The sequence below is a fragment of the Augochlora pura genome, chromosome 3 (assembly GCF_028453695.1).
Source record: "Augochlora pura isolate Apur16 chromosome 3, APUR_v2.2.1, whole genome shotgun sequence".
Lineage (NCBI taxonomy): Eukaryota > Metazoa > Arthropoda > Insecta > Hymenoptera > Halictidae > Augochlora > Augochlora pura.
The window spans coordinates 6,593,876-6,617,900 of record NC_135774.1 but is presented as its reverse complement, the minus strand read 5'-3'; the positions used below and the strand labels follow the sequence as shown (position 1 = coordinate 6,617,900).

Genomic DNA, 24,025 nt, shown 5'->3' with positions numbered 1-24,025 from the left:
TTACACGTTTATCTCTACTCGATAAGGAATCTGACAATTTGGGAGAATTTCATCTCATATATTAACACTTCACATACCGACTGTTGTTTAGTTGTCCAGCGTTTATTAAAGATCAACAACTGCGAACTTCATAGTAAATTGTTTAATAACTGGAGAAACTTCGCGTGTGCTATTTAATATTAATGCGAAATAATTTCAATTGTGTTAGTTGGAATAATTTGTTGCGTTACAATTGATCACTATTAAACAATGTATTAAGAGGTTCTTTATTGTTGATCTTAGAAATCTATTCGAAGGCATCGCTAGTGGGAAAAGTGTTCAAGTACAAACTATTAATTTTTGTTCTGATACTGTGCAAGAAAATTCATTACCTGAACCAGCCATCGGAATTTAAGGTATTGTCTAATTATTTCTTTTTCGACTTGATGTTAGGCGACATTTTAGTATTTGATCTTTTTATTCCTAGAACTCATTGTGTTATGTTAATGGGTGTAGACACAGATGAATTATACGCAGTAGGTTCTATTCTTCTTATCCTTCTTCTACGCGTTTAGACATGTCCGTTTTCACAAGCCATTCTAAAACTGTCTTAGCTGTAATTATTGGCACTTATACGATAGCTAACTCAGATGACTTGCTCTTTCTGTGCAAACCTATATATTGACTGATTTCTTGTGTCTTGCTAGTAACTCTAGTATTTAAGAGAAAATTAATTGAGATAAATTGTTTTTATGCAATATGACGTGTAGTACGTATCATAAATATGCCAATCTCCTAAAATTTTAATAATTCAATATTTTCGAAATAAATTGTACCACAATACATGTTCATAATATAAGCCATTCCCTTGCCAAAACAAAACTTCTCATAAAAGTGCAGAGAAGAGTGATAGAATAGTAGAACGTCAAATAAACATTATAGAGAATACTATTATGACGTAAGTTTAATGTAACTACATGTATTATATGTATTATATATTTGTGTCTGATTATAAATTGTCTAATATACAACCGTGAACAAATATGCGTTGGCTTCTTCTAAAACAAAATAACGTTTCTAAAATTAGACCAAAACGTTTTTGAGAAGTTAGAAGGACTAGTTTGCTAGGCTGTATGTAACGTGTAACAAATTGTTGCAAAATTAGCAATTCGATAAAATGGCAAAGAAAATTAAAAAATCATGTTTTTCAACTTTTCCATTTGTGCATGTAACGAAAATTCAAATGAAGCATTTTTTATATGTCTGTAACTTATATATGTATAGTATGATGAAATTTCATCAAAAGCGATTGATACGAAGATAACTGATACATGATAAAATTTCTGGGACTCTTACAGTTTCCGGTCGAAAATCGTGAAATTTTTTTGCAGCTCGTGGCAATGTTAATCAATTTCGATGAAATAAAAATATGATCATTACGTTATCACACGAATAAAAAAGTTTAAAAACATGAGTTTTTATTTTCTTTTTATAATTCCATCCAAATGCAGTATTTCCAAAATTGTTTCTGCATTGTCTGTTAAACTAATCCTACTTTCTTAAAAAAATTCGGAGCAATTTTAGAAAAATTATCTTGCTTTACACGGTGCCCACCTGATCCACAACATGATGATTGTATATAAATTATCTATTATTCTACAATCAACGAAATTATTCCGTGATGTTAGGCTCAAGATCAAGTAACTGTACACTATGTTGTTATATTCTACCCCACTACTTTACTTCTAATCAGATTTCTCCTTCTTTTTCCTGTTGTTACTATTATTGGTATTATTATTCTTACTTTAACGATGATGATTTATGTTTGTGTACCAACCTTATTTCACTCTCTTCTTATCAAACATCTCAAAATCTTCTACAAACAATTTCACTCGTGACTCATTCTCAAATTCTGTCTCTTTCTTCACCTCTGTTCGTGCTGCATCATATTCGAACATTTGCCTGGCTACGTCATCTTCAAAACACTGACTTTACTATACTAGCCGCCCTTACAATTCCTAAACCCCCACCACACAAGATTGAATCTATATCTATACATCGTTTTTCCTCAAATCATCAGATTCCTTCCGAACGCACAACTAACAAGTTCTCTTTCATCATATCTCCTATCGTGTAGCGATGACATAAGAGTTGATCAAGGTAAGAATCAATTAACTGTCCAGACATGAGTCTTTTTAAGATTGTTTAACATAGAGTAACTTCGACTGTAAACGTTTCGTAAATAAATATAACTATTCATTAAATATAACTAATTCATTACTACATATGAAATAATAAAGGCGTAACAAATATAGTAAAGGTAGGATATTATTTCTGAAAAACCAGAATAAAATATAAACGGATTTATGAAGTGACACATTAACCTACATCAAAATTAAATTAGATGTTGTCGAGTATCGATTTATCATTATAATTGCTGCATACTTTATTTGTTAGAATAATTGTATTAGTAATTAAGTCTTGTTTTCTTGTCTACGAATTAATTTTAATGGCGCTATAAATATCAATTTTAGCCTCTCAGTGTACGATTATCAGAAAATCCATCTGTCAATACCACTTATCGATACATTCAATCTACGTTTCTTTTTATCGTGATCGATCAGTTCGGGGAATCGAAGATAGACATGAAAATACATTTCTCACCATGAGTACGCATTTTACTAACATAGTTTAGACTTACAATTTCAAAAAGAACAATTCCTTGCATTATTGCCTCTAATTTTGGCATAGAAATTCATCGTTCTTAATCTGTGAGAACAAATTTTTCTTGTAGTCTATTTTATAATAAACTTGTTAAGTGATATATATTAACTACAAGGAAAAGAATTTTCTCACAAATTAAAAACGGTGACTTTCTATGTCGAAATTGGAGACTATAATGTGAAGGACTGTTTATTTAACTGTGTTGATAATGAGGATCGCTGGATTACCCACATAACCTAAACAAAGATACCGATCTTGTGCACATGCGTCATTCTGTTTCCGAGCATCTTACGTGTATAGTAAACGATCGTCCTGCATTAACAGTGTCTTTATGGAATCCACATTCAAGTACATCATCACAACAAACTATAAGTGTCAAGTACATTACTAAAATTGCCTACTCATGGTGAGAAATGCATTTTCATGTATTTTTACACTCGTGGATGATAAATAAAACATGAAGAATAATGTTGGTAATAACATTAAATCTTGGTGTTTTTTTTGTTTCACAGGAACTAGAATACTAATTCCATTTATATACTTGAAAGTAATATTTATTCATTTAATCTTTTATTATGTACAGGGTGTAAAGGAAGTAAATGTCACTATTGTGATAGATGATTCTATACTTCCTATTTAGTGGAAAACTATGTAAAAAGACATTGCAAAATTCGCTTAGACTGATTTTTTCAAGGTCAAAAGGTTGTTATTTTTTGCAATGTAGGTATCGCTTTTTCATCGTCTTAAAAAACAACCATACCTCTACAGCCACCCAAGGTTTCTAATTTAGTTCTAACAGAGGTAGAACGCAATGCATTGGATATAAATTTGCAACATTTTGGCTTTGAAAAACTAATAAGAGTGAATTTTACATTTTCCTTACATTGTTTTTTATTGAATAGATACTTCTACTTTTTTTAATACCCTGTACAGTTACTTATTAAATATTGAGATACCTTTTAAAACCGAATAACCTTTTAAAAATTGACCCATATAATGTTTAAAATATTATAAATATTTTCAATAATTTAAATAATATAACGTTAAAAACGTGAATTTCTTATTTTTGCTAATTCTTTAAACATTATCTACTAAACTAGTTTCTCTAACATCTCAAAAAAATTCAAGTTATTCGACATTGTTACGTGTCGATCTGTCAAGAATTTTGTAGTGGAGCTTAGGACTTTATACGTCCACTGGTTCTGCTTTCACGGTATTAATACAATTAGGGACAAACGTGTTTACATTTCTAAATCCTCTCCTAGACTAGGAACACGCTGCTCGTACACGCAAACACGCAATATCGTAGGTAAACTAGCATTACTTCTATCCACAGTTCTATTTACAGTATCCACATATTTACTACTAGATACATGTTTACACCAGATTTATTTACTACATTCTCCTCCGAAAGTATTAGCATACTCACTAAAACGCAATACTATTTTAAAACGTGGACTAAGCGACTAGAACTTTCTCTTAATGATAGTGGGAATAATCTACTGGACAATGTCTATAATGTTTCTTTTTAAACTTAAAAATAAAAGAGCTCATGCTTTTTAGCACGTTTATTTGAGTTTGTAACGAAAATTTAAAAAATGCGTTTTTTAAACATCAGTAAGTTATATACATGCTGAAAATGTCATCGAAGTTGGTTAACTACGATGGAAGCTGTAAATAATTAAAGATCAGAGAGTCTCAGTTTTATCTCGAGTTTTAACACTTTCGATCTACAACTGTCAGAAATCTGCAGGTTTAAAAATATTTTAACACTTGTAGCATGACTCTCAGGTAACCAATTTCGATGAAATTTTTAGCATTCGTATAAGTTACCGAAATCTACAAAACGCATTTCTTAAATTTTCATTATAGATTCAGATGAAAAAGTTTAGCTCCACTATCATTAAGAAAAAGTTCTAGCTGTTTATCCAAGTTTTAAAAAATACAGTGCGTTTTAAAGAGAATACTAATACTTTTAGAGGCGAGTGTACATAATAATGAATACAAAGTATTCGTTCATCCTTTAACCACTTCGGTACGAGCGTCGACTATAGTCGACGGCCACAGATGAACACGCACAGCCGAGTGTCGACTATAGTCGACGGCCGTGATATGAACGCACACGGCCGAGCATCGACTATAGTCGACTATAGTCGACTGCCAAGAAGTTTTGCCTTATCTCTACAATTGCAGTGTTTACGTCCAGAAATACACATAAATAAGCTTTTCTCGTCAAAGATCTGTAAAAGAGCAAAACGGATTCACTGTCGATGCACGAAGTAGAATGCGAATGGTGAGTGCCGGCTGTGGGCACAATTTCGTGGCCGATGCGCGCCATACCGAAGTGGTTAAAACGCAATAACTTTTTTATAATTAAGCCAGACGATCAAAACCTTTCTCGGATGTTAAAAGGTAGTATTCAGAATCTAGAATGGCAGTATTCAGTATTCTAGAATCTACACCCGAGTGTGTATCGAATAGAATCGCGCTTAAGTTATTAATTCTGATCTTACCACATTTCTCAGTATGTATGTCACAACCACTGCATGCATCAAAATCAACTACGTAAAGCAACGTGCGTGTAGGATGACTCGCAGGCTGGCGCACAGTGATTTGAACAATGGAAAAAAATCGAAAAATCAATATTTTTCTTTTTGTTGTACTATAATTGCAATCTAGAGTCTTTATTCCTACGTAATTGAAAACAAAGAACAAAAAAGTGACCCTCAACACTCAGGAAATACGTTAGTGTAGGATTATTATTTGAAAATACCACAAAACTCCGTGGTATTATATAAACGACACAAACGACGTAGGATAACTATAACAGTAATAGTTTATTAGCGATGTCGGACAGCGGCTTCGTACGGTTTATAACAATAAATGAATAAAATAAAAACAACGGTGATAACTATGACAACACAACGACAATACTCAACAACAACAACAACCTAACAACAATACGCAACAACGACACCACGCAACAACACAACGGCAACGACAATACGTAACGACGGCAACACAACAACAACGACTACGATAACCCACAGGTTTGCAGGGTGACAGTTCTTTTCCGAATGCCTCGACCTCTCTCGTCGGCCCTTCCACTCTCCCAGCCTTTTTCCTTATTATCTCACTATTCTCTCTCTTACATACACTCTCTTCCACTGTATCTCATTCTTGCTCTCTCACTCTCTCTCTTTCTTTCCTTATTTCCCTTTCATTCACCCACGCTCTATCTTTCGGCTACACAGGACTGCAGTGAGTAAAAAAAGTATTCGTACACCTAGTTTTTTTACAATAACTTTACACAAACAAAAACTATTTCGATTAATAGCCTACTATGTACAAAGATAATGTGCAAATGAAAAGTTTTTATGAACACATAACAAAAAAATAATGCAAGAAATACAAATATTTAACAGTAAAAAGAGTATTCGTACACTTATAATTCCACTGCTAAATTTTAAGAAGCAGGCAAGTATTCTAGCAATACTGACCAAAACATAAACAACTGTTTGTTTACATAGTAGCATTGGACTGTACTGTGTTTCTAGTGCCTCTTTGAACTCAGTACAGGCATCATGACAGCGAAGAAAAGTGAAATACCAATATCGGTGCGAGATCGTGTTATTTTCCTTCGAAAACGTGGGGAAAGTTATAGAAAAATTGGTAAAGAACTGAATTTAACTTTTACAACAATGCAGAGCATTGTTAAAAAATATGAGAGAACGAAAACCAAAGAAAATAAGCCACGAGCAGATCGGCCGAGGATACTTACAGTTAGAGAGCGTCGGAGTCTACAAAAAAGAGTCGGAGTTACGAAGAGGCTACACAAAATCCATTTGTAAGTGCTCAAACTTTATGCAACGATATCGCGTCAACTTCAGGGAAAATTGTGTGCTCTCAAACCGTACGAAATATTTTGCACTCTATTGAAATATACTGTTTGTCAGAGATGCAAAACAAAACCATATATTAATAATATAAATAAAGAAAAGCGTCTAGGTTTCGCTAAAACGTACGTAAATAAACCCATCGAATTTTGGAAACGTGTTATCTTCTCGGAAGAGTCTAAATTCAACATTTTCTGGTCAAATAGGAAGAGATTTGTTTGGAGGAAACCTAATATTGAGCTTCAACAAAAGAATATTAGACCAACTATGAAACACGGCGGAGGAAACGTAATGATATGTGCCTGTATGGCTTACAGTGGTGTTGGAAACATTACATTTATCGATGTGATAATGAATGCCACAAAATATATCGAGGTGTCGCGGGTCTCTTTAGAACAAAGTGCAGTTAAATTGAAATTACCACTTTCAGTAAGACAACGACCCAAAACATACAGCAATAAAAACACGAGAATGGATATTATACAATGTCCCTAAACAATTAATTACATCACCACAGTCCCCAGATATTAATCCAATAAAGAATTTATGGCACGTGTTGGATATAAAAATAAGAAAAAGAAAAATATCTAAGAAATCGGACCTATAAAGAGTAATTTTAGAAGAGTGGCAAAAAATATCACAAGAAACAACTCAAAAACAGGTGGAATCTATGCCAAGAAGACTGGAAGCCATTATTGAAGATAAAGGAATGCACACAAAATATTAATTGCAATAGAGTACTGCAATAATCATAAACCTTCAATTATAACTGAAAGTGTACGAATACTTTTTTGGTTCTCAAATTCTTGTATTTCTTGCATTACTATCTTCTTATGCGTTATTAGAAATTCTTCATTTGCACATTATCTTTGTACATAATAGACTATATGAAATAGTTTTTGTTTATGTATTATTTATGTATTATTTATTGTTTATTTATGTATTATTTAGTCTAAAGTTATTGCAAAAAGACTAGGTGTACGAATACGTTTTTGAACCCCTGTAGGTCACTAGTCACTAGGCCACTTGAAGCAAACACTCTGTAAAGATCTGTTTCATTCGTTCTACATTTTCTGATGTTCACTCTCGACCATTCTGCCTTTCATATTCGGAAAAACCTTATGTTGGTATGCACAACGATCTACTTGTCACTGCTTCCTCAACAATTTGCTTGTCATAGCTCGTTTCTCTAACATTGATTTATACAAAGTTCACGACAGTAATGTAAATATGAATGTATCATTCAACTGAAGGTATTAAACATTTGTTATTTTGATTCTTTATAGTTTAAATATCTATCGTGTATTTAGTTTTATTGCTCGAAATTACACATCCTTTGAGGATCTAATGTGTACATTCGATTATCTTTGAACTAACTTTTTTAAAAAATGTTACAACCTGCTTTAGAATCTCAGTAGAAAACTACTTTTTAACCACGACATTAAAATTTCCTTGCCGAAGCTTAATGAAAGAAACGGATGTCTCTCTTTTTTTTACAGAACACATTCTATTTACACGATTGCACAGAAGAAGTTAACAAAGATTTAGACAGTTTTTGTAATCTTCTGTGTGTGGATATTAGCAATAGATTGAAGCACTTCCACAAGGTTCCCAGATTGAATACTGAACAATATCTTATCAATATTATGCTATTCGTGTCTGACTTTTGCAAATATTTTCGTACATAATTTCTTATCATATGTAATATTAATCTGTTAAATTAAAATATGTATTAGTTATAAATGTATATCAGTTATAATAGATTTTTATAAAATATTATTTTAATATTGTTTTATTCATAATAAAAAATGTTTCGAATAAAAATTAGTTGGTTGATCATTTCTAAGAAGTGACAATACTAGATGTTGATAAACGTTCCTTTTATTTAACAAAAAAAAACAAATCATTGCAGTCTTTTAACATAAATGTACATTATGTATGTACAAATTGATTCATCTTTTTAAAATATTATTAACACATATTCATCCGGTAATTTTTTGCACCGCCATTCACAAAATGCCGGAATTTTTTGACACTATCTATAGAAATGATATGGTCTATATAAATCAAGGTAACTTGTTAAAAATCATATATTTTTCATTGATACACCATCTTTGGTTAAAATGATCTGTGTTCCGTCCTACAACGGAATGGTGCTTTTACAGTCTTATTCAAATTTCTCAGTATTCTGGATTCTGTATTTCTATTAACAAGTATTCATCGTCGCTCGTATAGCGACAAATCGAACTTAGTCTTGTGGCGACCCTGATTTCAACGGTTGCCAGGTCAACGCACTGCGAAGAAGTTTTTGTACGCCGCTGCTAGGCTCCGTCTAGCGCGGTATGTTTAGGTGCGCACAAAGACACAAAAAAAGGTTCCTTGTGTTAGGACGCCCGATGACACATTGTAATTGTATAATCGGTTTAACGACCTATATATAAGCAACGCACAGTCATTGTCCTCTCTTATTACTTCTGTCTTTAACGAGTTCGACTTCGCGTCACTGTAGCGATCCATTTTATACTTTATACGCAATAAAGGGAAACAGCTGTTCATCTTTAATTAGACGGACAGCGGAACTAAACCACTCTGTCGCATTGCGTAATCGGCCTTACAACCCGATAGATAGTTTATATCGCGGAGTATTAGTTCCGGAGGTGTTCACTCAGGATTCCTCCACCAAACAATCTGTTTGGTAAAAATTACGGTTTAATTCCTTTAGAATTAAAAAAAAAACAAGAATCAATTATTTTCTGTAATATACAAATAACGAATTTTCGTCGTTTGGCTGTTGGTGATTGTTTGCGAAATGACGAATTTTCATCATGCCGGCGAATATGTGTTAAGGTACTTAGGTTGCAAAGTAATTAGAAGATACGACTTTTGTTCTGAGTGTCCATAATGTCGAATCACTGTGTGACGTGGGGAAATCTACCGGACGAACGTTAGAATTTTGAATTACGAATTTTGCGTCACAATCGTAGTTTAGAATTGCAATGTTCACTTGGTGGACATCCATACTGTCATGCGGAACTCCTTGTGTAGTTGGTTTTCATGCCTACAATGGTCACAACTAAAAACACAGAATTTGAGCTACGCGAAAGTACTTTACATTTGACACTTGTAACGTCCTAATTCATTCTTCTAGTTTATATTCTTTTGTCAAGTCCAGTTGTTAGTATCAAGACTACCATGGTGAACGTTTGTCGCTCGAACAATTCCTTGTACCTTCCTCCTCTTGTGGTTCCTGATGGTGAAACAAACACCAATTCATCCACAACTAATAAACTCTCTTAATGAAACGAATCGTGGATCATGATCAACTGTTTAGCCCCCGACTCGTAACACTGTAATTTTCACAATCGAATAAAAATTTTAATTTCTTAAGACTTATAAAACGCGGAAACGAATTTTTAAAATTTTTAATAATGGTTTGATATGCATTCACTTTGATCTTGTTAAAAAGACTTAAGAAACTCGTAGGTAATGAAGATGAAACAAATACAAAAATGATACTTTCCGAAACAACAAAATAATCTATTATGTTCATAAAACTCGTTTAAATAACAGAAAAACAATAATATAATCGACTTTTTAGATACATTTTTTTATTTAAGATATACATACATGTAGTTTTTAATTTAATAATTTCATACCTTTACATTTTCTTATAAGATTATTTATCTAGATCTGATCAAAGTAATTAAATCAGTGTACAGAAAACGACACATAGTACCTAGTCAGTGAACAGAAATTGAAACATAGTAACCAAAAAAAGGCTCAGCAACTAACATACAATAATAATCTAATAAATATAATGTAACTGACACTTTTTATCTTTTTAGAACACCGTAAATAGCTTGAAAATTTATTTGTATATTTTATTAAATATTTTGCACTCTTTACGTAATCCAGTTGTGAAAAAATTCGTACTTATGTAAAAGATATCAGCATATAATTAAAATTTTATAATAATTGCCATTTAATTTGTGGAAAACTTTGGTCGTCGCATTAAGAGATACAATAATTAACACACTTATCCTTTATTTCTTTATCTTGTTCCGAACATAAAGAACGATAGCAGTTAAGAAGGAAAGGGACTAATCGTCGACGTGTTCGACAAATATTGAGGGCTCATATGAACTCAGCCCTTTAAATTCAAAAATCAATATTTCTTATCGTTGGTTTTTGTTAATGAAACCATTAGCATTGTACTTCTCTCGTTTGCTGATTAAAATACTAATAAACAAAAGATGGACTCCGCCGAGTATGGTGCCGAATAATACAAATTACTCTAAAATAAAGTAAATGTTAGTATTTTAGAGATCATACTGTTCTAGATTAGGCTTTTAGGAAAGAAAGAACACAATTGACCACTCTCGGGCAGCTCATTACGATACTGATCAGTACTGCGTTAAAACGTGTGTGTATTACAGTCTCAATTGCAGTAGGTAACAATGTTTCACCTTTAACCCCTTCTTCTACAATATCATGTCAGACTCGTTACGGGGATTTTGAAAATGGTCTAACTAAATATGGATGTTATTCAAGAGTCTTAAATCGAAATAAAATTTTATCCGTCTATTACCAATGTTCAAACATTGAAGTAAAGGTTGTCAAACAACAAATATAAATTATCTGCCCCCCCCCCCCCCCGGAGCACTTTATTAGTCAAATATAAGTGTTAACTGACGTAGTTGTGAAAGAAATCGTAGTCAAAAGGATTAAAAATAAATTTTTTGAAGAAAGAGTTATTTTGGAGATTATTTAATTTAATTTTTCACATTTGAAATAAAAATATAAGGAAATAATTAATTATTTGAAGTTGCTATTGTTTCAAATGTATCGATGTTATTTTCATTTCCAAATACAGCAATAAAAACATTAGTTCGAAATTAGTTATTTCAAATAGTCATTTGTTATTTTTATTTCAAATAAAATTTGATTAAGCCTCTCATGGACAAGATTGTGATTAAACTTGTTCACGAACCATTATTCTCTGACGATCTATCTATCGAATGATTGGCTGATCAATTGCTTAAATCTAACGAAAGACTGTGATTTCCTTCAACCTACACCTTCAAAGACTTGAAGGCAATTTTATACAAAATTTTAAGTGATAATTGTTAATACTTTCCACTTTGTTTAAAGTTGTACATTTTGCCTTTTAAATTGTATAAGTTGCATCCATGAAGTCGAGCATAAATTAGTTTATTTAACAGATATGAAGGTGTAATGTGTAGAATGTGCTTCTAAAATTGTCGTAAATTAACACTTACATGCAAACAAATTTCAGACATGCGTTGAAACAAAGAAATCTACCGTTAGCTTAAACGTAAATTATAGGTAAAATAAAATACCAAGAAACTAAGTACAAATCAAACGCCATAAGTAATTCTTTATAAATTTCATTAAGTACAATATTATTTTCAGGAAACTTCAAATATAGAACTGCCATGGCTGATTATCTCCAAATATTGAGCGCCATTGCATTGGTGTTCGTTGCTGTCTACTATTATTTAACATCGTCCTTCGATTATTGGAAAAGTAGAGGTGTAGCTGGACCTGATCCAATACCTGTATTTGGCAATATTAAAGATGTTCTCTTCAGAAAAGTAACACTTGCCGTGTATATAAAACAGCAGTATGAGAAATACAAAAATGAGCCCCTTTTAGGAATTTTTATAAGAGGAAATCCTAGTGTTGTCGTATGTGACATGGATCTAATAAAGGATGTTCTCATCAAAGACTTTTCTGTTTTCGATGATCGTGGAATCAATATTAATGAGAAGGTAGGTGTAACAAATGTATTTACGGACATTTTCCTGAAGTGCAGGGCTATTAGAAAAATTTAACTTTAAGTTTTAAAGTTTTTTTCTTAAATTGTATGAATTATGAGCTTCCGAAACACGGGTTCCCCAAAGTCTCGAAACGGTCGAATGTTTCAGAGCCAAAAAACATTTCTGAGAATGCCGTTTAAAACATTAAAACATTCCACTGAATAGCCCTTTACTTTATGTGGTTGGGTCAAAGTCAAGATTAGCGCCGCTTATTCTTCCCAAATAATTTTGCCCAAACTTTTAGGGACACACCTTTCAATGGTCATAATATAGACAGTTCTCATAGGAAAAGTATGAATCCGTTTTCCATTTAAAAGCATCATGTTGACTTGGATGTGACTTTGATTATTCAATAGAATGCAATTTAACACATCCACATTTTTTTCTACAACATTTATTTATAAAAGACTTTCTTTCTGAAATAATTGATGCACACTGTAGATATAGATATAAGAAGGCAGCTTTGTGTTTACATTCATTCGTTTTCGGATAGTAGCGACCGTTGGCTGCGACATTGAAGCAGCTAATAAGAGAAAAGATGTAAACACAAAGGTGCCTTCGTATTGCATGAGGACTGTACTCGTAGTATACAGAGAGCCACGAAAGTATTCGAACGGTCTAAAATAAAATGTTTGACGCGAAAAAAATTTGAGAACCATTACGAATTACAAAATATTTTTATTCCTGTAATAACATACAAGTATTACGGTTATACATGTTAAATTTCAAGCGTCTTCGATAACATAAACAATACTTATGAAAGATTTATTGCCAACATCAGTTAAACGGACGCCACAAAAGTATTCGAACGATTAAATTGGTAATATATTTTTTGCATAAATGTAAAGTTTTAATATTTTTTCGGTCATCTATGAGCACCTATTATGGCTTACAAACGTCGTTGCATGCTGTAAACCAAAGTTTTTGTTATTTCTGTTCCTATTTTATTCCAAACATCACAACTGCTGTTTTTAATCCTTCCTTGGAATTAATATTATATTTACTTAGTTGTCTACTAATTTCTGCCCATAAGTGCTAAATGGGATTGATATCCGGACTTTGTGGAGGTGTTTCTAAAATGTGGGGTACGTTATATATGATCCACTGTTTAACAATGTGTGAGGTATGTTTAGGATCATTGCCCTGTTGAAAATGAAAATCATCTATTAGTTCTGGTTTTTCCGCACTTTGCTTCAAATTATCCTTTAATATCTGCATATATTTACATTTATCTAATATTCCATCAATAATGACGAGGTTTCCAACACCACTGGTCACCATACACCCCCACACCATTATCGATCCACTTCCATGCTTCACGGTTAGACGTAGATTTTTAAAGTCCATCTCTCCATTTAGTTTTCTCCAAATTTTATAACATCCATCGGAGCCAAATATGTTGAATTTACTTTCGTCCGAGAAAATAATGCGTTTCTAAAAGTCCCTGCCCTTGCTTACATATCTTTCAGCGAAATTTAGTCTCTTCTGCTTGTTAACTTTGCTAACAAATGGTTTCTTTCGGGAAATACGACCATGAAAATTATTTTCACAGAGGATTCTTCGACAAAGTTCCGGATGAACTTGTTTCCCATAGCTATCAGCAACTGGTATCGCAATTTTTGGAACCGAAATAGTTGGATCCTTTTTTATTACGCACAATTACATTCTCTTTCCTTTTCGGTAATTTCTTTGGCCGGCCAAAACGGACTTCATTCTGAAGAACTCCAGTGGTTTTTACTTTTTTTACTATGTAGTGAACAGTAGATTTACTTTTCCCTAATAACTGTGCTATTTCGGCATAGCTCTTGCCTTCATTCTGTCACTTAATTATCAATTTTCTATCAGTGATGCTAGTTTCGGACTTTTTTGAACACATTATTAATACAAATTGTACATTCTTCTTAACACTTAATAATATCAGTAGTATAGTATAGTAATATCAACTGAAGGAATCAATGTTTACCATTTGTTGAATTCAAGAATTGTTTTATGTACAAATTTCGATCGTTCGACTACTTTTGTGGCGTCCGTTTAGCTGGTGTTGGCAACAAATCTTTCATAAGTATTGTTCACGTTATTGTAGACGCTTGAAATTTAACATGTATAACCGTGATACTTGTATGCTACTACACTGTACATTAAAAATGAAAAATCTCAATATTACCATGTCTATAGGTAGAACCATTATCCTCAAACATCTTCAGTTTAGAAGCAAAGAGATGGCGGCCACTGCGAACAAGGCTCTCGCCAGTTTTTACAACTGGGAAATTGAAGGAAATGTTTCACTTGATAACGGAATGCTCGGACCAATTAGAAAAATATTTAGAGAAATTAGAAGAAAAGGGGGAGCCGATAGAGTGTCGCGAAGTAGCAGCAAAGTTCACGACTGACGTTATTGGCAGTTGTGCGTTTGGGATTAATATGAATGCATTATCCAATGAAGAAAGTGAATTTCGGCGAATGGGAAAGAAGGTTTTCTCAACATCACTGTCGAATTTGATAAAGATAACGTTCCGAGAAAGTCTGCCGAAATTATACTTCTTTCTCATGTCTCTACAACCGTATCCGAAAGTTACTTCATTTTTCATTCGAGTAATATCAGACACGATCAAGTACAGAGAAGAAAACAACGTAATTAGACCAGATTTCGTGAACATGCTGATAGAGTTAAAGAATCACCCAGAGAAGTTACAAGATATTGGTAAGTTTTTATTTTTATTACAACAATTTGTTATATGTGTTTGTGTGGTTGTTCAGCGTTTGTATTTATGTAAAGTTAACCAATGTCCGGGTGGAGCACATGACCCATTTTCTAAAAGCAAAGTACGCCGCAATATTCTCCGTCCTATTTTAATTACAGTTTGAGACTATCCACGAGTCGAAGAATTTCTTTAATCAAATATTTTTTTTTAAACAAATATCTTTTTAAATACGAACAATTTTTTTCAAATGCATATATCCCTTAAGCTTATTAGAAAAAAATCGCAATTTTGTATCTTTAATAGTTTTAGACATATAAATTCGAATGTAAAGACAGTTTTTATAAAAATCAGTAAAACTGGAAACATAGAGGGTTTGTAATTCTTAAATAATTTCAAAGTTATTAAAATGACTTAAAAGGAAACATCATAACTGTGGTCGCCAATTTTATCCAAACCTTTTGGTGATTCTAGAGTAAAAGTAAGTAGAGTTACATGTTCGAAAGTTTGCCACTTATAAATGTCTTTAATCATTAATTTTGAGACTTGTATCTGTACATATTTTCGGCGAAGAATCATAACAAGTCCGTTGACGTACTTCAAGGCGTTGAACTTCCGCAGCATTGTGATAAGCAAATGGTTTCTAAAAAGAAACAGACAAATAAGAAAACAAAATAAAAAATAAAAAAACTATCTCTGAGGAGATTTGTACTCTAGACATTGAGAGTACCAAAACCAAGTTTAAAAATTAATTTCAAAAATCTATATTAATAATGAACGATGGCAAGAAAGCTCGGATTTGTGTTGACTTATTCTTGTTCTAGAATAAAAAAAAAATGTTTGCATAAAATTGACGACTCCGTAGGTGGTGATATCTTCTTGTTAGTATCTGGACTCCAATATATTTCAATATCATCATGATGTTTGACATCGAGACACCGAAACAATCTGTTTAACATGGAAAGACTCATACAAATTGCCATCGATGGCCTTGAAAATTACGAAAGAAATTACTTTTCATTATATTTGTTTCTCAATATACAGTGGGTCAAAAAATTATTGGCAAAATCAGTTTTGTTTAAAAATCTTTAAATTATAAAGTCTTCTATTAACATTAACTATGTTTATTAGCGTGTTTTGGCGCACATATATAGTATGTTTACTGAGAAGTCTTAATTATTTATTATAAGGTAATAAAGTCAATGGAAGTACGATTTTGCTATAAAAGCAAGTGTTAATCGCTTTCGTACGCGACAATTTCGGATTCAGGAACGGAAACATAAACAGAATTCATAAACAGAAATTCACTGTTGCGAATCTCTTACCTCATTTAACACAATCAGTACGTGTTTACACTTTGAACAAGAATCATGTCTACGAAGAAAAGCGAGTTATCATTGAGCGTGCGAAATGAAATTATTTCATCACATAAAAATGGTAAAAGTTACCGAAAAATCGACAATTCATTTTAAGTTTCTCGACAGTGAGAAATGTAGTACAAAAATTTAAGGAAGCCGGTAACGTCGAGAACAAATCGCGATCAGGTCGTCCGAAAGTACTTACCACTAGAGAACGAAAAGGTATCGTCAAAGAAGCAATAAAAAATCCTTTTGTAAATGCCAAAAGTTTAGCTGTTGACATCGCAACATATTTGGGAAAAGAAGTGAAAGCCCAAACAGTTCGAAATGTTTTACATTCTGCAGAAATTTATGGTAGATCAGTGAGAAAAAAAACCGTTCATTAATGAGAAGAATAGGGAGAAACGATTCGAGTTTGCAAAAATATATACAAGTAAGACAATGGAATTTTGGAAGACGGTTATTTTCTCAGATCAGAGCAAGTTTAATCTTTTCGGCTCTGATGGAAAAAGATTTGTATGGAAGAAACCGAACATCGAATTGAATGAAAAGAACATTATTCCTACAGTAAAACACGGTGGTGGTCATGTCATGGTATGGGGCTCTATCTCATATCATAGAGTAGGAAATTTGGCTTTTATTGACGATACAATGAATGCAAGCGTCTATATCGTTGTGTTGCGAAATAATTTGTTAACGAGTGCAACAAAAATGGGCATAAACGAATCATTTCGATTCCAACAAGACAACGACCCAAAGCACACGCCAAAGAAAACAAGGGAATGGTTATTGTACAATGTACCCAAACAACTCCCCGCACCGTCTTAATTGCCGGATATTAAACCGATAGAAAATCTTTGGCATATTTTAGATTTAAAAGTTCAAAAAAGTAAAATTGAAAATAAAAATGATCTAAAAGCGACGCTTTTATTATAGAAGAGTGGTCTGACATTTAATCGGAAATTATGCAAAAACTTATCCAATACTTAATCGATTACAGGCCGTAATTAAGCCTAAAGGCATGCACACCAAACATTAAATAAGTTTAATTGTACACTTCTACAGTTGTGCAACACTTACTCTTATAGCAAAATCGTACATGTGCCAATATTTTTTTGGCTCTGGATTTTTCGTTTTCTTGACTTTATTTCCTCATAAGAAATAACGTAAACATACTATTTATGTGCGTCAAAAGACACTAATAAACATAGTTAATGTTAATAGATTATTTTATAGTTTAAAGATATTCAAAGAAAACTGGTTGTGCCAATATTTTTTTGGCCCACTGTAAATGAAATTCCATATAAGAACAGGTGGAAACATTTAGGAGGACTACCATTTATGTCCACATTTGGCCACCGCTGGTCTTCTTTGATTGTATTTATAATTTATTTTAGTGTTCATAACTATGATATGCTAATAATTTAATTATATTACATATTATTAATAATGTGTACCAAATGTCATAAAATTATATGTCGTGAACAGTATAACGTGATTCAGTACTGTTGGTAGGGAGAAAAATTAATCTTGACCTTGAAAATTTGAGGTAAAGTATAAAATAAAGTTATTTTTCCTTAACTCGCTTGTATCGTATTCTATACGTCACGAAAACTAATTCTGCAGAAAGAACCATGATTCGCAATTTCGTTCTCTCACGAAATGATATTCAAATTCGGACAGCCACTTTTTTACACCACAAAGTATTCTAGTGAAATGTTTGATTTCAGTATTTATCGAATCGAGAATATAGAATCACGGTATTTTGACTACGACAAATAATTTTGTGATGGCCTGTCTGAAAGGTTATCGCGTCAGTTATTTTACTGCACTTCGATTGAAAATCTTATCTCACCGTGACTTTTTAGCTCCACTAATTTTTAAGGCGAAGATCTGATAATTATGCCTGATAATTCAGTTCAAAAATTAAATTTTCTTTCTTCATTTAATAGCATTCTTTTATATTTTATCTACATGGAAATCCTATTTACCAATTGTAAGAATACAATTTTTATTGACTTTTCATCGTAAAAACGTTAGCGTACACATTTATTACGTACATTATTCCACACATATACGTATACAAATGCCACTTACATTTGTATTATTTTCTGTTACCATTTCCTTGCACCTCTTTTAATGATATCCTATAAGTTTTATAGGTATTTTTCTATATATATAAAAATTCAATTTAACTTTTCTTTTTATCTACGAACTATGTGTCAACGTAGCTCATTCCCTTCTTATCCAACGCATCTTGATTCAATATTAGTTTGGTTAGTTTATTTTTCTTGGGAGTCATTTTAATAGTTCCCATATTTGACAAGATTAAACATCTTGAAAATTTCAATCTCTCCAATTTTATAAGTATAAAAAATGCTTTTCTCACATGATTCATCGTAGTAGTAGTAAAAGTTTTTCATGAAAATCTTGGAGACTACTAAATTGCTCTTCTCTTTCCCTACATCTTCACTACATATTTGCTTTTAACATTGTCACAGCTCCTTCGGAAAATTACCCGGGTAGTAAATAAGAAATGGTTGAATAGTTTTATTCAATCGAATTCGAATTCAATTAAATATCCAATAATCTGTTTCAGAATTGACAGACAACTTACTCACTGCGCAAGCGATGGTCTTCTTCGCAGCTGGCTTTGAAACATCTTCGACAACTATCTGTCACACTCTTTATGAAATGGCTTTGAATCCGCACATGCAAGATAAATTGCGAGCAGAAATTAAGGAGTTTAGTGCAAAAAACAATAGCTCTTTCAAGTACGATGATGTAAAAGAAATGAAATACTTAGACAAAGTTTTTAAAGGTACGTATACATATACATTTATCGATAAAATAAAGATTAGACTGTTGCATAAGCTTGATTATATTTCTGGATGAACTACTAGCACTTTGTGCAAAGACATTTACTTAATTAATGATATTGAGATCATTATCTGTAACAGCTGTTCTCCATGTAGTTTCAAAGATTCTGCTTGAATTGATTTATCGGCAACTGAAAATTGTGGGGGAATATTAGTAAAATATACAAGAGCAATTATGCAGCAATCTGATATAATGATTATATATGGTGGATCTTTTGTTACAGCGGAGCACGGTTAAATTTGCAAGATCCAGCTCCACTTTTCTCAGAAGCTTGGTATCTTACAAAGTCAATGCAAGCACTTTGGGTCACAGATTTAGTTGTAACTTTGCACGTTTATAAATTTAGTCATCCAGTTCAAGTAAATATAGTATTACAGGCGCAATTACTCAATAATGTTTAAGATATTTATGGTTAGAGCTGCTTTACTGCCTTATCTACCAAATTAATTCAAGTCATCAAGTACCTGGAGACGAGGATTCGAGCCTTGTTCGTGATTAATAACTTTTTTCAATCTATATTCTATTTGTATTAATTATTTGCTCATGGAAACATATGATTTTAAATAAACTATTTAAATAAAATTTTTACTATTTTTTTAATACTTGTATATATCTGTTACAAAATAATAAGAATATTATGCAAGAACAGTTTTCTATAGCAATACTATTTACTACAGAAAGAACACAGAAATATAAATTATCATTAGATATAGGAAAACATATAACGGTAATCGGTAATGATTTTAAATAATTCTGTAGATACAACAGTAATACAGTTCTAATCATAGATATCTCAAAAACTATTGAAATATCTCCAAAACTACAATGCTATATTTTTTTTAACCAGATGACTAAATCTATAAGCGTGTAAAATTTAAACTAAATCGATAACCTGAATAACCTGCATTCTCCTTATCAGTAAACAAAGACAGAGATTTAATACAGTGAAAAGAAATGAGATAGACGTACTTAGGCTAATCACTGATATCGTAAATATACAAATTTGAACTTCAGCAATCTTCATCTTAGTTTTGTAATTATAAAACCAAGTTATTGCTAAGATTCTTACGTTTCAAATAAGATCAAATACGATGTAAATATAGTTACGTTTATTACAGAACTTTCTATTATAGATTGCTTATTAATTAAATCGAAAATAGCTTAAATTAATCCAAATTATAACGTATTCATTTTAATCAGAAGAATTTAAGCTACCCTTTTATGCTATAATTCTAGAAGAACACAAATTCATGAAAAAAAAATTTTCTTTATTGTCCACTTATTTGTAAAAAAAACGAATTCATCTACGTATATTATTATGATTTTTAAATGACATTGAATACTACAAATCTCGTTTTGATAGGAAAATGAAGTGAAATAAAAATAAACGTGTTGTAATGTAGAAGTGTGACATTTATTGTAGGCGACATTCAAATTAGCTTATGCAATGCCATCTAAAGCCATATTATTCATGAATAAATTCGTTTATTGTGAGTTATTATAATATTGCGTTAAGAAAAAAATATATCGTTCCACTAACAATGGCCTTTAAAACTCAACTTAAAGGTCCTTGAAAAAAGTGTTGATTTCACTTTTATATTCATCCAGTGAAATCATGTAATTTTTCATCTGTTCATTTCTTTCTAACATCAGACATAATAAAAATATTACGAGCATATACGCAAAATCTTGATTTTGTGATGCGTTCTCAAGGGCACTCCGGAATAACTATTGAAAGATATTAATTATCTCAAATTGTTGATTGGGATTAGTTCAAAGGAGAGAGCGGATAGGGTCAGACATGAAAAAATCTCTACACATGGCATGCGGGTAGAGGACAAATGCGCGGGAATCCCGCACAGTGGTGTAGAGCATTTACCGCGTGGATGTATAGTTCTGAACAATCGCAACGCGACCATGAGCCTGATTATAGTTCAGAATTATAATGTTCATTCGGTACACATACTACTTCGTCGTGCGGGACTCTATGCATGCGTCACCATTCCACTCTTCAAGTAATGGCTTTTATGAAATACACAAACAATGAGGTCGATCTGACCACACATACAAAAATTCATAGGAAAAGCAGAAAGATGAAAGTGTAGTCGGGTCTAACATCTCCGCCTCTTCGTCTCTTATTTCTTATTAAAAATCATGTAACAGTAGTTAGTGATATATACTTGCCGACAAAAGTTAAGAAGCAACGTAATCGTTTGGTAATTTCGGTATACTCTCTATCTTCTAAGATACATAGCTTGAAACTAAAAATAGCATAATAAGATAACATTCCATACATCAATAAATAATAATTTTCTCTCGGAATATGCTATTTTTAATTTCAAGCTATGTATTTTAGAAGATAGAGAATATACTGAAATTATCGAACGATTACGTTGTTTCTTAACTTTCCTTAGCAAATGTATACATACAGAGATAAGTGACGCCGATACAATATTTTAGGAAATTTTCAGCAATATATACACGAAACTGTAGTCCATGCTAGAAATTTTGTTGATTCTGAAAATGACGTTCGCACGCAAAACATAGAACATTCCGGAGAGATGCGCGAACAAATATTTCATGTTATAGTACCGCGACGGAGTTGGCTCTGGTTCACTCAATATTTACTAAATTAATAAAAAAAAGTCGAATCGTGCCATTAAAACATCATTAAAATCCAAGAAAATTTTATATTTTTCTTTTACAACAATGCCGTCAAATTAACAGTTTTGAACAACTGAATATATTGTTAACTAAAAACGCAACAGTCTTCTACTTGAAAATGTTGACGCGTTATAGTTAATTGTTCGAGTATTTTATTATTTATCATAAAATACAAATTATCTCGTACAAGTAACAGCTCTAATTTGAACATGTTTCTTATAGATCTGATATTTCAAATTGTATATTCTTCTTATCGACAGAAACACTGAGAAAGTATCCACCAGGACCTTTGCTGATGAGAAGATGCAACAAGGACTACACCTTCAGTAATACGAAAGTAACAATTTCTAAAAATACTGGAATATTTGTTCCGGTATACGCGCTTCATCACGATTCCAACATTTATCCAAATCCAGAAGTCTTTGACCCAGAAAGATTTAACGATGACGCTGTTGCGGCGAGACATCCAATGAGCTACTTACCTTTTGGAGATGGACCACGAAATTGTATTGGTAATTGAACAAACGAAATTAAATTATATTTTCCATTCGCTTTATGCGTGTATTCACTTTTTTAAGACCGTAGGTATCCAGAGTGTTGAAGATGTTTTACTACTCTCGTTCAGTATTGTAAGCCATTATAGTTTCGAGCACTTTCTTCTCAACACCTTGTATATTTCTACATCTTGCCCAATGTTCAATGCATATTATTTGATAAGTTATGTATAACGTTTGTTTCAATTTAAATTATAATTTCCTTTGCAGGTGCACGTTTTGCAGTTTACCAAACAAAAGTGGGCTTGATAAAAACACTAGAAAATTTTAAAGTCGACGTGTGTGAAAAAACAATGATTCCATATGAAAATGATCCACGTTCCGTAATACATGGTCCAAAAAGAGAGATATACTTAAAAATAAGTAAAGTAACAAACTGAGCTGAGACGTAAATGAGATTAAAATAAGGTTTGAAATGTTAAAACTATTGAAGCATCTAAAAGGCATAGATATCAAGAGATTATTAAAACTATAAAATTTGATACTTTTTTAATAATTATTACGTCCGTATCATAAGCAGCCGAAGATAATGTGAAACTGATAATGTTAAAACTGAATTTTTTTATCATATTACTGATAGTTCTCTGATTAAAATGAGACTAAACATAGTTATTTAACAATTAATGTGTAATTCATTTTATTTCATTAACGCTACGGCTATATTAGAAAAATACATTGTTATACATATTAATGGTAATTATATTGATATTATGCGTGATTATGCATATGTTTATTAGATAAGTGCAAAATTATATCCTAAATTAAATTGTTTTGTAGCATATCATCTTTGGAATTGTTTAATATCGTGGTCTACGGTGATGTTTTCCTTCTATTTTCAAGACCTCATAAAATTCTAGAGTTGATGGAAAAAGTACAGTAAACCGTTCCTTCACATTTAGCGTTCCCTTTAACACCTTGACGCCGGCATGCATCACCGGTGGGTCACACTTGTATTTCACAAAATAGGTAGTACAAAATAGGTTCACTCTACAATTCTCAACATTATAAACAGACATTCAATATTAAAAACATAACAATTCAATATTGTAAACATAAAATAATTATTTAATTTTTTTATGTAATTTTTGAAAACATGGTAGGCAAAGTGCCGGTTGGTCCTTACATCGATTACAATACATTTTTACGTTTTTTCGCCTTATTCGCGGCATACTGCCTACTATTTATTCTAGACAGACGTTTATAACATTCTTTACATCACTGTCTCGTTTTTCTCGCGGGTCCTTGGAACGTCTGTAGGAAATGTCTACGTTGTTTGGACATTGCTTCAGTTACAGATTGTACATTTAGGGGTTCCACTTTACTGAGGAGATAATCGATGAAATTTCTACATGCATCAATTTCGATAAAATTTTCTACATGCATCAGACTTAGATAAAAAGAAGTGTAACCGCCGTTTTTTACAATTTTTTT

The 24,025-nt window shown here is 32.1% G+C and overlaps 1 protein-coding gene across 4 annotated transcripts; it reads left to right on the top strand.

Annotated features, from left to right (window-relative positions):
• On the top strand, nt 1-23,378 carry LOC144478618 (cytochrome P450 6A1-like). 4 transcript variants are annotated; one of them, XM_078196661.1, is made up of 7 exons: nt 1-133; nt 283-395; nt 12,033-12,395; nt 14,619-15,140; nt 19,096-19,317; nt 22,301-22,552; nt 22,805-23,378. In XM_078196661.1, the coding sequence occupies exons 3-7, from the start codon at nt 12,056-12,058 to the stop codon at nt 22,972-22,974; spliced, it is 1,506 nt and encodes a 501-aa protein (XP_078052787.1). In that variant the 5' UTR covers nt 1-133; nt 283-395; nt 12,033-12,055; the 3' UTR covers nt 22,975-23,378. The 4 variants fall into 4 exon arrangements, with proteins under 4 accessions (XP_078052787.1, XP_078052785.1, XP_078052786.1 ...); XM_078196659.1 differs by having other exon boundaries at nt 7-203; XM_078196660.1 differs by having other exon boundaries at nt 7-395.
• The last annotated feature ends 647 nt before the right edge of the window (nt 23,379-24,025 follow it).

Excerpts from the sequence above, each read along its gene's own strand:
- LOC144478618 (XM_078196661.1), top strand. The coding sequence starts at position 12,056 with ATGGCTGATTATCTCCAAATATTGAGCGCCATTGCATTGGTGTTCGTT. Across the intron at positions 12,396-14,618 it reads CAATATTAATGAGAAGGTAG|AACCATTATCCTCAAACATC; the intron begins GTGTAACAAATG and ends GTCTATAGGTAG. Across the intron at positions 15,141-19,095 it reads AGAGAAGTTACAAGATATTG|AATTGACAGACAACTTACTC; the intron begins GTAAGTTTTTAT and ends AATCTGTTTCAG.